Below are 14,364 nucleotides of genomic sequence, written 5' to 3'. Positions count from 1 at the left end.
ATGGATCAAAGTAGAATGACATGGAAAGCATATAAATCTATAGGGGAAGGAAGGAGGGGTAGGGGTCGTCCTCGGAAGGGTTGGAAAGAGGGGGTAAAGGAGGTTTTGTGGGCTAGGGGCTTGGACTTCCAGCAAGCGTGCATGAGCGTGTTAGATAGGAGTGAATGGAGGCGAATGATACTTGGGACCTGACGATCTGTTGGAGTGTGAGCAGGGTAATATTTAGTGAAGGGATTCAGGGAAACCGGTTATGTTCATATAGTCGGACTCGAGTCCTGGAAATGGGAAGTACAATGCCTGCACTTTAAAGGAGGGGTTTGGGATATTGGCAGTTTGGAGGGATATGTTGTGTATCTTTATACGTATATGCTTCTAAGCTGTTGTATTCTGAGCACCTCTGCAAAAGCAGTGATAATGTGCGAGTGTGGTGAAAGTGTTGAATGATGAAAGTATTTTCTTTTTGGGGATTTTCTTTCTTTTTTGGGTCACCCTGCCTCGGTGGGAGATGGCCGACTTGTTGAAAAAAAAAAATATATATATATATATTTATTTATTTATTTTAACACATCGACCGTTTCCCACCGAGGCAGGGTGACCCAAAAAGAAAGAAAAACCCAAAAAGAGAGAAAAAACTTTCATCATTATTCAACACTTTCACCATCACTCATACATAATCGCTGTCTGTGCAGAGGCGCTCAGATACAACAATTTAGATGTCCCTCCAAACTGCCAATATCCGAAACCCCTCTTTTAAAGTGCAGGCATTGTGCTTCCAATTTCCAGGACTCAAATCCGGCTAACCAGTTTTCCTGAATCCCTTCACAAAATATTACCCTGCTCACACTCCTACAGCTCGTCTGGTCCCGAAAATCATTCGTCTCCACTCACTCCTAACACGCACACGTTTCCCACCAAGGTAGGGTGGCCCAAAACAGAAAAACTTTCACCATCATTCACTCCATCACTGTCTTGTCAGAGGCGTGCTTACACTACAGTTATAAAACTGCAACATTAACACCCCTCCTCCATAGTGCAGGCACAGTACTTCCCATCTCCAGCCTGCCGGTTTCCCTGAATCCTTTCATAAGTATTACCCTGCTCACACTCCAAAAGCGCAGCTCACACTCCAACAGCACGTCAAGTCCTAAAAGCCATTTGTCTAACATGCTTACTGGAAGTTCAAGCCCCTCACACAAAAACCCTCCTTTACCCCCACCCTCCAACCTTTCCTAGGCTGACCCCTACCCCGCTTTTCCTCCACTACAGATTTATGCACTCTTGAAGTCATTCTATTTTATTCCATCCTCTCTACATGTCAAAACCACCTCAACAATATACCCTACCAAACTCATCCACCAACCTCTGCAACTTCTCTTCAGAATTCAAATTCAAATTCAAAGTTTATTCTCTATAAGAATTACAATGCTGAGTTTACAGAAATTTGGTTATTGTTTGGTTTACATGTAGTAAAATTGTGATTACAGAGTGTACCACTAGAACGCTTAGCATGGCTAGGCATTTCGGGCATACTTAGTTTTATTCTTAATTGTAAAATATTACAAATTATGAGGTAAGCTGGTATTATGGCTAAGTGACTAAATACTAGTTTATGAGTTTAGCAATGTGAATGCTTTTGTTTTGGCACAGTATATAGTTTCAGTATTGGAGTATCACAGGATTCATTATTTTAAGACTGAGATTAATATTTCTGTTTATGGTCAAATGAGTGAGCGAGTGTAAGTGTGAACCACCAGGTGGTATTCGTGTAGTTAGTTGACGGGGTGTATCAGGGAGATAAGATGTTTTCTAATGGTAGTTTTGAAGGTGATGAATGTGTCTGCAGTTCTAGAGTTCTCAGGTAGGGTATTACAGATTTTAGGGCCTTTGACATACATTGAATTTTTGTAAAGGTCTCCCAAAAGCACAGTGTCATCAGCAAAGAGCAACTGTGACAACTCCCACTTTGTGTTAGATTCTTTTTCTTTTAACCCCACACCTCTTGGCAACACCCGAGCATTCACTTCTCTTACAACCCCATCTATAACTATATTGAACAACCACGGTGACATCACACATCCTTGTCTAAAACCTACATTTACTGGGAGATAATCTCCCTCTCTCCTACATACTCTAACCTGAGCCTCACTATCCTAGTAAAAACTTTTCACTGCTTTCAATAACCTACTTCCTATTCCATACATTTGCAACATCTGCCACATTGCCCCCCTATCTACCCTGTCATACACCTTTTTCAAATCCATAAATGCCACAAAAACCTCTTTGTCCATATCTAAATACTGTTCACCTATATGTTTCACTGTAAATACTTGGTCTACACACCCTCCACCCTTCCTAAAGCCTCCTTGTTCATCTGCTATCCTACTCTCCCCTATAATTTTTGCATTCTCTTTTGTCCCCTTTGCCTTTATACAAGTGAACTATGCATGCTCTGTGCCAATCCCTAGGTACCTTATCCTCTTCCATACATTTATTAAATAAAAGCACCAACCACTCCAAAACTATATCCCCTCCTGCTTTTAAAATTTCTATCTTTATCCCACCAATCCCAGCTGCTTTTTACCCCTTTCATTCTACCCTCCGCATCACGAATTTCCCCCACACTCACAACTCGCTCCTCCTCACTCCTACAAGATGTTATTCCTCCTTGCCCTATACACGAAATCACAGCTTCCCTATCTTCATCAACATTTAACAATTCCTCAAAATATTCCCTCCATCTTCCTGATACCTCTAACTCTCCATATAATAACTCTCCTCTCCTATTTTTAACAATCAAATCTATTTGTTCCCTAGGCTTCCTCAACTTATTTATCTCACTCAAATATTTTTTCTTATTTTCAACATAATTTGTTGATAACATCTCACTCACTCTCTCATTTGCCCTCTTTTTACACTGCTTCACCACTCTCTTAACCTCTCTTTTCTTCTCCATATACTTCTCCCTCCTTGCATCACTTCTACACACACACACAGAGGAAGGGCACTGCAATTGATCAGAGAATACCTGACAGGGAGGCAACAACGTGTCATGGTACATGACGAGCTGTCAGAGTGGGCGCCTGTGATGGGCGGGGTTCCACAGGGGTCAGTCTTAGAACCAATGCTATTTTTGGTATATGTCAATGATATGACGGAAGGGATACACTCAGAAGTGTCCCTGCTTGCAGATTATCAGAAGTTAATGAGAAGAATTAAATTGGATGAGGATCAGGCAGGACTACAAAGAGTCTTGGAGAGGCAGGAAGCTTGGTCCAGCAACTGGTGCCTCGAATTTAACCCCGCCAAATGCAAAATAATGAATATCGGGGAAGGGCAAAGAAGACCGCAGACAGAGTATAGGCTAGCTGGCCAAAGACTGTAAATGTCACTCAAGGAAAAGGATCTTGGGGTGATTATAATACTGAGCACATCTCCTGTGGCATACATCAACCAGATAACTGCTGCAGCATATGGGCATCTGGCAAACCCGAGAATAGCATTCCGATACTTCAGTAAGGAATCGTTCAAGATTCTGTACACAGTGTACGTCAGGCCCATACTGGTGTATGCAGCACCAGTTTGGAATCCACACCTGGTCAAGCACGTCAAGAAATTAGACAAAGTGTAAAGGTTTGCAACAAGACTAGTTCTAGAGCTCAGGGGAATGTCCTACGAAGAAAGGTTAAGGGAAATCGGCCTGACAACACTGGAGGACAGAAGGGTTAGGGGAGACATGATAACATACAAAATACCGTGAGGAATTGACAAGGTGGACAGACAGGATGTTCCAGAGATGGGACACAGAAACAAGGGGTCATAATTGGAAGCTGAAGACTCAAATGAGTCAAAGGGATGTTAGGAAGTACAGTGGACCCCCGGTTAACGATATTTTTTCACTCCAGAAGTATGTTCAGGTGCCAGTACTGACCGAATTTGTTCCCCTAAGAAATATTGTGAAGTAGATTAGTCCATTTCAGACCCCCAAACATACACGTACAAACGCACTTACATAAATACACTTACATAATTGGTCACATTCGGAGGTAATCGTTATGCGGGGGTCCACTGTATTTCTTTAGTCAGAGTGTTGTCAGGAAGTGGAATAGTCTGGCAAGTGCTGTAGTGGAGGCAGGAACCATACATAGTTTTAAGATGAAGTTTGATAAAGCTCATGGAGCAGAGAGAGAGAGGACCTAGTAGCGATCAGTGAAGAGGCGGGGCCAGGAGCTACGAATCGCCCCTGCAACTACAAATAGGCGAGTACATACACACACGTCAGCTGCCTTATAATAATAATAATAATATCTTTAGTACATATACAAATACATGCCTAGCTGACATCAATGACACACTACTATATATGAAGCTGTTGTTATGCAGAGCATTACCCCTCAAGGGAGGTTCCTTGATGCTGGTGAGGGGCTCTTGATCTAGGGAATTGGATTTGTGCTCCAGTTCCCTGAATTGAGCCTGAATACCTTCCATCCCCCCCATATGTGCTGCATAATCCTACAGGTTTAGCGCTCCTCCATTATAAAAATAATATGCAGAGCATTTCGGAGAAATGTCAGTTTTGTGCCAGGATGCGACCCACACCAGTCGACTAACTCCCAGGTACCCATTTTCATTATGGCTGAACATAGACAACCGGTGTAAGGAAACACATCCAATGTTTCCACCCCTTCGCCGGGAATCGAACCCGGACATACCCTCATCGTGTGAAGCAAGAGCTTTTGCCACCAGGCCACCTTAATTGAATACTGTATAGAATGCCACTTTAGAGAAATAAAGTTGTTTGTTTTGTTTGTATAGTAGGCAAATTATAAGTCTTTATCTAGAATATTTAATAACATTTGTATGTCATTACGATTGAAATATGGAAGAGTCAATTAGCCTACACATCATCAAAATTATCATACAAGTAAAGAACCCGTATTTGTCATTATTTTGGGAAAACACTATTAGCCAATGTTTACAAAATAAAAATTATTTAATGTATAATTTAAAGTTATTAATTCTGTATCAGAAGATCAGCTAGATTGCTTAATGCCTTATTAGAGAAATGTCTGAAGTGCTCTCATACTTTCCTACTTCTTATTTGTAATATCTGCAGTGTAATGAAATAATTTAGTAAAACGAAGATCAAGTAAGTTTTAAGTCTCAATAAAAAATATCACATTTATAAGTTATAATCATGAGTGAGTTTTACTGTATCTTACAGCGAGGCTGCAGCCATTACAAGGATAGAAATATGTTGATGCCACTACTAGCATTATAGAGGGAAAGGTGTTGCAACCACCAGCATTATGAGAAAGGAAACGTGCTAGGTTTACCATCATAAAAGATAGATTTTATTTCTTTGTAAAGGTCACAATGTCAAATTACAATTTTGGTTTGGTAAGTACAAAGAAAGCCACTATTATGCTGGGACATTTAGGGCAGACTAATCCTAGTATAAAATAACTACTTAAAACTAGACAAGATAAGAGTGGTTAACTTGTATTGAAATCTTTATTTAATCTTAATACTAATGTGTGGTAGTCAAGATGGAGGTTGATAATAATAATCTTGAAGTTACACATAATTTATTTATTTATTTATTTAGTAATTTTAGCATACATACAGAGGTACAAAAAAATACAGGTAAGAGCAGCATGCCAAAGCCACTTATATGCATAGCATTACGGGCTGGCTTAAAATTAACTTAAGATTAACTAAGCAATGACGAAATCAGTGATAAAACATTATTGTAAACAGATAACTATAAAGCACAAATGAGTATTACAAAGACAGGTCATATGGTTGCATGCATTGCTGTACATTCAGTCAAATGGAGTATTCTGTTAGGTAGTCTATTTAAAAAAATAACAAAGTTAGATTGGGTCCTAGGTTTAACATTTGTGTGATATAATTGTGAGTAACATATAGGATATACAATTTATAAGGTTCAGTTATTCAGTATTTATTTGGTTTTGAGTGAGTAAGTGATCTTTGAAAAGAGACTTGAATTTATAAACAGGTAGTGTTTCTTTTATATTTACAGGTAATGAATTCCAGATTTTAGGGCCTTTTATGTGCATTGAGTTTTTGCATAGTGTGAGATGGACACGAGGAACATCAAAGAGTGATCTGTGCCTTGTGTTATGGTCATGTGTTCTGTTGAGGTTGGCAAGGAGATTTTTGAGGGGAGGGTTAATATCAGAGTTAAGTGTTCGATGTATGTAATAGGTGCAGTAATAAGTATGGATGTTTTGTATGGTGAGTAGGTTTAGTGTATTGAATATTGGTGGAGTGTGCTGCCTGTAGTGAGAATTTGTTATCATTCTAACTGCAGCCTTTTGTTGGGTAATTAGTGGTCTGAGATGGTTAATTGTTGTTGACCCCCATGCACAAATTCCATAGGTGAGATAGGGGTAAATAAGAGAGTGATAAAGGGCCAGGAGGGCTGACTGTGGAACATAGTACCGTATCTTCGATAGTATGCCTACAGTCTTGGAAATTTTCTTAGAAATTTGTTGTACTGTATATGTGTATGAAATTTGAGTCTATTATCAAGGTGGATTCCTAAGAATTTTCCCTCTGTTAGCTTTGTGATAGGTGATCTGTTTATCGTTATGTTAAGAGGTACATCTGTAGCTCTGTTACCAAACTGAATGAAGTAGGTTTTGTCAATGTTTAGTGTAAGTTTGTTAGTCCTCATCCAGGTAGATATTTTCTGTAATTCGGTGTTTACAGTATTGGCTAGCGTGACTGGGTTCGGGTGAGAGAAGACGTATGTAGTGTCATCTGCAAAAAGTGTGGGTTTGAGTAATTGCGAAGCATTTGGTAGGTCATTTATGTATAGGAGAAAGAGAAGAGGGCCAAGGACACTTCCCTGTGGGACACCAACTGTAATTGGTTGAGCGGAAGAGCTTGCCCCATTTGCGTACACATATTGGCTTCTGTTGCTGAGGTATGACTTGAGGTAGTTGAGGGAGTGCCCTCTAATACCATAGTGTGACAATTTTACGCGGAGCAAGTCATGGTCAACTGTATCAAAAGCTTTACGTAAGTCAATGAAGATCCCCAGTGGGACTTCTTTTTTCTCTATTGCAGTGTATATATGTTCTAGCATGTGTATAATAGCATCATTAGTATTTTTATTGGGCCTGAATCCAAATTGGCAGGGGTTGAGAATGTTTTGGGAGATGAGGTAGGAGTAGATTCGTTTATGAATTAATTTTTCAAAGATTTTTGAGAGAGGGTGTAAATTGGATATTGGCCTATAGTTATTCAACTCTGTTTGGTCTCCTCCTTTATGGATCGGGGTGACCCTTGCTATTTTGAGAGCTGTAGGGAAGGTGGAGGATTCAATGGATTTGTTAAAGAGTGTTGCAATGATTGGTGATAGTACTTGACACTTTTTTGTATATAAAGGGTGGTAAGGTATTTAAATCTCCTGCCTTGTTTTTTAGTACGTTGATAATAAGGGAGACTTCGTATGGGTTAGTCGGAGCTAGGAACAGTGTGTTCGGGTAGTTGCCAGTGAGGTAGTCATTTGGTGGGGTATCTGAGCTTGGGATTTTATTGGCAAGGTTTTGTCCTATAGTGGAGAAGAAATCATTGAGTCTGTTTGCTGTTTCTGTTGGTGGGAGTTGGGGTTCATCTGATTTTGCTAATTTTATTTCGCTATTTCGTGATATCTTTTTTGTTCCCAGAATTTCTGATAGGGTCTTCCAGGTCTTTTTTATATCACCTCGTAAGTTGGATAATCTGTTCTCATAATACAGTTTTTTTGCCCTTCTTATCAGGCTGGTTAGGATTGACGAGTAACGTTTTGTTTGGTCTCTGGTTATGTGACCCATTCTGTACTGTTTTTCATATCGGTGTTTTGTATTTATGGATTTGAGAATGCTGGGTGTTAGCCAGGGACTGTTCAGTCTCTTAGCTGTCATCTGTTTAGTTTTTTTAGGACAGTGCTTGTTATAAAGGTATTGGGTCTTTTTTAGAAAATTATTAAAACATTCGTCAATATCTGTATAGATTTCTAGCTCAGTGTGCCAGTCAATGTTTGTTACTGCTGTTGCGAAGTTATTAATGGCTGCCTCATTGTGAAGTCTGAAGGTAACTTTAGTAGTGTCTTGGGGTATTTTACCAAGAGTTGTTATGAGGAAAGTAGGGTAGTGGTCTGTGGTATTATCTGTAATTATGCCTGATTTTAAAGGGGATATGGTGTTGGTCCAGATGTGGTCAAGTAGGGAAACACTAGTCTCCGTAACTCTTGTAGGTTTTGTTACTGTTGGTAGCAACATGCAGTTACTCATTGTGTTTGTGAATTCAGTAACGTGTGGGTCCTGGTCTTGCAGGAGATTTATATTGAAGTCACCTGAGAGTAGTATGTGATCTTTGTTCATGCGTGCATCAGTTATCATACTTCCTAGGTTTTGACTAAATTGGCTAATGTTTGATTGTGGAACTCTGTAGATGTTTATCACTGTGAGAGGTTTTTGTAGGTATTTGGATTTGAATTTAGCTATTATATATTCCCCATGTTCATCCCTTGTGCAAGTATTAGTGATACATTCTAGTTGGTCTGAGTAGTATATAGCTGTGCCACCCCCTTGTTGGTCTGACCTACAGTTGTGTATGGCTGTGTAACCAGGAATGGCATAGACATCTGTAGTATCAGGCTTTAGCCAGGTTTCTGTTAGTGTAATGATGGACATATTGGCATGCAAGGAATTTAGTAATGCTAGGAGGTCATCGTAATGCTTGCTTAAAGATCTGATATTGTAGTTAAAGATGGTTATGTTGTTGTTGGCTCTGAGAAGTGCCTTTGATTGTTCTGCTGTGTAGTAATTACAGTACCTGTTTGAATCATTTAAGTCATTAAATAAGAGGTTGGTATCAGGATCAATGCTTGTAATCATAAGATTTGTAGTGAATCTATAGTTAGAATTAAGTATAAAACAAAGTAAATATTCTAAAGCTAAAAAAATAGCACAATATTACAAATAATGGTTCAAATAGTAATATCTCATGGACTGGTCAACCAACATTATTTTTTTATTCCTTATTCTCTGCATTTTTTCACATTACACACTCATCTCAGACAAAATAATTCTTATAGATTTATAAAAATATCAAACACCATCACTGATATCATACTATGTAACACAGTAAATAAAAATGAAGTGGGAAAACTTTATCACATTGCTGACAAAATTATAAATGTTTGTATACCATGCAAATGGAAACTTTAAACTAATGTTTGGGTTTTAACTAGAATTTCTATTAGGATTTATGTCTCTGTATAAAAACATTCACATTTGAGAGGTGCATCTCTCTCAGTGTGTATATGCTGAGATTTAAAAATTACTTTTCAAGAAAATGCATTTGTTAGAGAGACTATTTGTCAGACTAACAACCAGAATATAAATGCATAATCAGGGCAGTGCCAGAATTTCTATACTAGAGAGGGGGTATCTTCAGGGTGGCTATCTGTTTGGAAAAGGGGGCGGGAGACTTGTTTTGAAGCAGCGTTATTAATATTACTGGAGTACTTTTATTTGAAGGGGACCGAGGGAGTTTTTTTTTTTTTTTTTTTGAGGGGGGGGGGAGGGTTTCAGCTACCCAAGGCCCCCCCCATCCTTGGTGTTGCCACTGTATATAATATAGTTCATATTGATTAGCTAAACATGGATTATGTGAATCTTAGGTTTAATATAACTAAACTACTAAATATAAGAATAATAAATATAATGACTGCTCTGAGTAGCAAAAGTCTATTCAAAACACAAGGTTAATATGAAGGGACACTTAACATAGCACAACGCTGACACACACATTATTATTATTATGGGGAAGCGCTAAACCCGAGAGGATTATACAGTGCCTGTGCAGGGGGGGGGGATGGAAGGCATTCAGGATCAATTCAGAGAACTGGAGCACAGGTCCAATTTCCTAGATCAAGAGCCCTTCACCAACGTCAAGGAACCTCCCGTGAGGGATTGACAGAGATCAAATTTTCCAGAGGGGGTGGGGAGGGAAGTTTTTATTTAATATCTTTATTATGTACCCCATACCCATCCTGAGGGTGGCAGTCAAAAAATTAGAGGTACATAATGGGTCGAGGGACTGGGAAGGGAAGAGAAGTATGGTGGTAGTAGTAGTAGTAAACAGAGATGCATTCAAGTGGCTTTGGCATGCTGCATTTAACTATATTCTTTTATACTTCTCTGTATCATGTTCAAATAAATAAATAAATAAATAAATAAAAGTGTGCTGACTGAAATCTGAGTTGCCAGGTATATTTGGTATCCATATTTATTTGAACTTTGTACATTACATCAAGTTCAGGGGCTTTTCTTTACAATATATTTGAAGAAGTTGATAGACAGGGTGCCTTAATGTCACAGTGGCGGAGCAAACCAGTGAAAGAAAAAATATCCCTTTACAAAGCCTTGAAAACTCACCTGGACTTTGTTGTAAGCTTTTATCTTCTTTACTTCTAAGTAGGAAGAGCCACTGAATGAAGGAATCTCGTAGGGTGGTGGTAGCTCCTCCTCACAGTGTGCTCCTGTGGCCCTGGAGGTGCAGTGGCAGGAGTAGCTACCATCAGGTAACTCCCTACATGTGCCTCCTCTCTGGCATGGTTGACGACTACACGCTCCCACTACCTCTTCCCTGCCTGGAGTGTTGACTGCCACACAAGGTGGAGGACCACCATCAGTAAGTAGCAAGGTGTACACTCGTACATTATATCAGCTAATACATTATCCATTTACACCGTGACTGCAGTATTTCTTTAGTAAACAGCAAATTAGAACTGGCATTTTAATGAATTTATATATTACTAATGAAACTTATGAATGTAAATGGTACAAGTACACAGATAGTGCAGGTGCAGGAAAGCCATGCAGTGTAGCATCTTACCTGGGGAAGAGCTGGGGCAACTTACCTACGCACGTCTGACGGTCAGCACTCTGCGTGTATCCAACGCGGCAGGTACAGATGGAAGTCTTGCAGCGGGAGTAAGGCACAGAGCAGTCCTTGTCCCGATAACAGATGGAACCCAAGAGCCCGAAGGCAGCTATGGTGACAGGAGTGGGGGGAACACTGAAGATGCTGTTCGAGAGGCTGTGGGTGCTTGAGCCACTCACGCTGCCAATCACATACTCCGGCTGCAACAGGTGACGCGTTGCTTTCGCGGTCTCCGCTCGGTGCGGCTCAGTGGAGAGGGCAGCCGTGGAGCGACGCAGAGGAGACTCCGTCACACCGTCAGACTGGTTGCCTACGTCAGGTTGTTGGCACATGAGAGCAGTGCCACATGGGATATCAGCCCACATTTGAGTCAGCTGTCTTTATGGATATTTTTATTGCTAGGCGATGGTGCCACCTCAAAGACAATGACACCACCAAAACAAGTGCCAGGATGACACTAGCATCCTCAAGGCAGTGCAACCAACCACTGCAGAAAAAGACCATATTCTCCACGATAATTTCAGAAAACCTACAGTATAACCATCTCCAAAACTGTAACTAGTACTTCTTAAGCATTGATACTGCAGGACTACCAATATAGTGCCACCATGTACAGGACATGTCACATCAAAAGTTACACTTCCGGTGAACTTGGGATGTGTATATGTATGAGTGTGTATTTACAATAAGCTGCCTTGTGGATCATTTAACAAAATTAGTGAAGGGTCGATCCTACATCTGCTGAAGGCAAGTCAGAAGACATGTTGCCTGTGTACATAGTTAGGCAGCGTCTGAAGAGACTGTACCACCAAGACCCAAGACAGTGCCATTATTTCTAAGGTTACTGTTACAGTGTTACAACATTTGACAGTGCCAGCAGCAACTTACAAACGATGACATTCTAAGTCTCGATACCATTACGAAAACTGGCATATCATTCATACTAGATCGATGCCACCGTCTGAAAGACGGCACCGTCAACTGCCAATAAACACCACTTTGACAAAGGCAGCTCCATCACAAGCCCCCTGTAGCAAATCATAGTTATGTTAGGGTGTGATAAATATTCGTTGTGAACGTTTCAAAATAGCTGATGTTAGTTGGATATACATACAGTAATACTTTTGTCTGTCATATTTAGTAATTATACAGTCACAGGTGTAGTGACTAGCTCACCTGTGTAATAATCAGTAAACCATCGTTAATATGACTATCTTGAAACATGTTCAGAATTATTACAACATAAACTAGTTACCTGAAATGTATTATGATAATTAAATTCACGCCTGCTGATGTCCGTTTGTTTCGATTTTCCCCATGTATTTTCTCTAGAATTTGTTTAGCCTAAAATAAATTGCATTATTTCATTATTCTCTATGTATATCTAGAGAGAGATTAGTGTTCTAGTGTCTCAGTTTATTGAAGTAAATAATATTAATATTTATAAGATATATTGTTTTAAGCCATTGTTAAGAATTTCAGATGTCGTTCTAGTGTTCTGGAAAGTTTAAATTCTGAAGGGAAGAGAGACTGAAGTAATGGTAAAGACAGGCAGGTGCCTCAGGCATACCTGGAGGGTGTTCCGAGGGTCAGCCCACCCCGGTCCATGACCAGGCTTCGCGGTGGATCAGGGTCTGATCAACCAGGCTGTTACTGCCAGCCGCACGCAATCCAACGTATGAACCACAGTTCAGCTAGTCAGGTACCGACTAGGTGTCTGTCTAGCTCCTTGAAGACAGCTAGAGGTCTACTGGTAATCTTCCTGCTCTTTTGAGCAAGATTTTCATTCAGAATATGCACTTCTGCTGCTAACAAGTTTAGCAGCAGCAAAGTATTCTGAGGAAATATCAGCTCTATGCTAAAGACCAGCTGTATTCCCTACGGGAGCCACAGTAATGGCGCTGCTCGAGTTGGTGTCACCCAGGGCGGACCGACCGACCCTTCGCCGCCACTGAGCCACAGCACTGTGTCAGAGGTTTACATGCCAGTATGGAGTCATAAGTATGTGAGAAACCGGCAAATACATCATGGTATTTGGAGACAGTACCAACCCTGGATGGAAATACTCATCCAGAAAGAGAACTGGTGTCAGCGGGAAACCAAGGAAACGAAGAGTCGTTTGGGTAACAAACTGTTTTGAAGGTGTAAATCTCGGTTGTTGCTATACAATAGTGTAAGGATTACCTGTGATAACAGTAACAGATTATAACAGTAAACCTATAATTGATATAGATAAGGTCTCTTAGTAACTAATGACATCTCTGCCATACTGTTGTTTGTTTTGTGAAATCTTCAAGACTATCTCGAGTATTGATCTCAGGTGTGTTAAGAGAATATAAATAACTATGTAATTTACTTACATATATATACTTTTTACGTTATTACAAATAGTAAATTTCTGAGTCACTTCTAGTCAGTATTTGAGTATATTCCAGATGGTTCTTAACTTCTTATATATATGTCCCATTGAAATAATATTGCAGTGACTTTTTTTTATTAAACTGTAAGATTTATAGATTATTTTCATTCATCGCTGAGTCATGTATATGGGGTTCGTGGAATAGTAAGATAAGATAAAATAAGTTAATATTTGTTTGGATTTATTCCCGGAGGGTTATTAACCTAGGATAACCCAGGAAAGTCAGTGCGTCATCAATGACTATTTCTATTGTGGTCCTTCAGTCTTGTCCCCCGGAATGCGACCCACACTGGTCGACTAACACCCAGGTACCTACTTACTGTTAGGTTAACAGAGACAGCGGGTGATAAGGAAACATGCCCAATGTTTCTACTCGGCCCGGGATTGAACCACGGACACTCACCGTGTGAGGCGACACCATTACCTACCGAGCCAATGAGCAATAACGACATATGTACTCGAGAGTCCAACTGATATGATGCCTACTGTAAACTCACAGGCGATGCTATCCTAACCACCAACATATCAGAAATCAAAATATTATAGCCAAATATTATATTTTACATAGCATATCTTAAATATTTAGGCCTTCCTGCTTGGGCCTATTTGTGACTATTTTCCCTACGAGCAGGTGGTGGCAGTTAATGTTAAATGATATAAGTACCCCTTTACTCTCTTGTTCCCCAGTTTTCATTTTACGTTAACCCGACTTCAGCCTACGGAAATGTAGTCACGATGATGACTTGTAACCCAAAACTGGACTTAGGTTAAGCACTATTTCACCCTTCCTAAACACATTTTTGGATAAGGCGACACCATCTCCCAGGGCCAGCACCCCAAACCCTTTCACAAACTGTGCTATTGTCTCTTCAAAGACGGCACCACCATGCCTTAGGTCAGACAGCGCCTCAAACGTGAGCCAAGCCATGTGGGAATAATAGCAACACTCGGGCAAAACAAAAGTGCAGTACAGGTGTCCACGA

At 40.1% G+C, this 14,364-nt stretch overlaps 1 protein-coding gene across 4 annotated transcripts in view; it reads right to left on the bottom strand.

Moving 5' to 3' along the window:
* The window catches only part of LOC128690475 (agrin), a 479,367-nt gene that overhangs the window by 70,744 nt on the left and 394,259 nt on the right, over positions 1–14,364 (bottom strand). For 3 of the 4 annotated variants that reach the window (XM_070089666.1, XM_070089668.1, XM_070089667.1), the window contains 2 exons: positions 10,940–11,272; positions 10,455–10,681 (listed from right to left, as the gene is read on the bottom strand). In XM_070089666.1, the coding sequence (XP_069945767.1) occupies positions 10,455–10,681; positions 10,940–11,272 (560 nt within the window). The remainder of the gene's footprint in view (positions 1–10,454; positions 10,682–10,939; positions 11,273–14,364) is intronic. The other variant, XM_070089669.1, reaches the window with a different exon arrangement.

Source organism: Cherax quadricarinatus, chromosome 29, assembly GCF_038502225.1.
Source record: "Cherax quadricarinatus isolate ZL_2023a chromosome 29, ASM3850222v1, whole genome shotgun sequence".
NCBI classification, from domain to species: domain Eukaryota; kingdom Metazoa; phylum Arthropoda; class Malacostraca; order Decapoda; family Parastacidae; genus Cherax; species Cherax quadricarinatus.
Note: the sequence above shows the minus strand (reverse complement) of the source record. Positions and strands in the feature narration are given on the sequence as shown.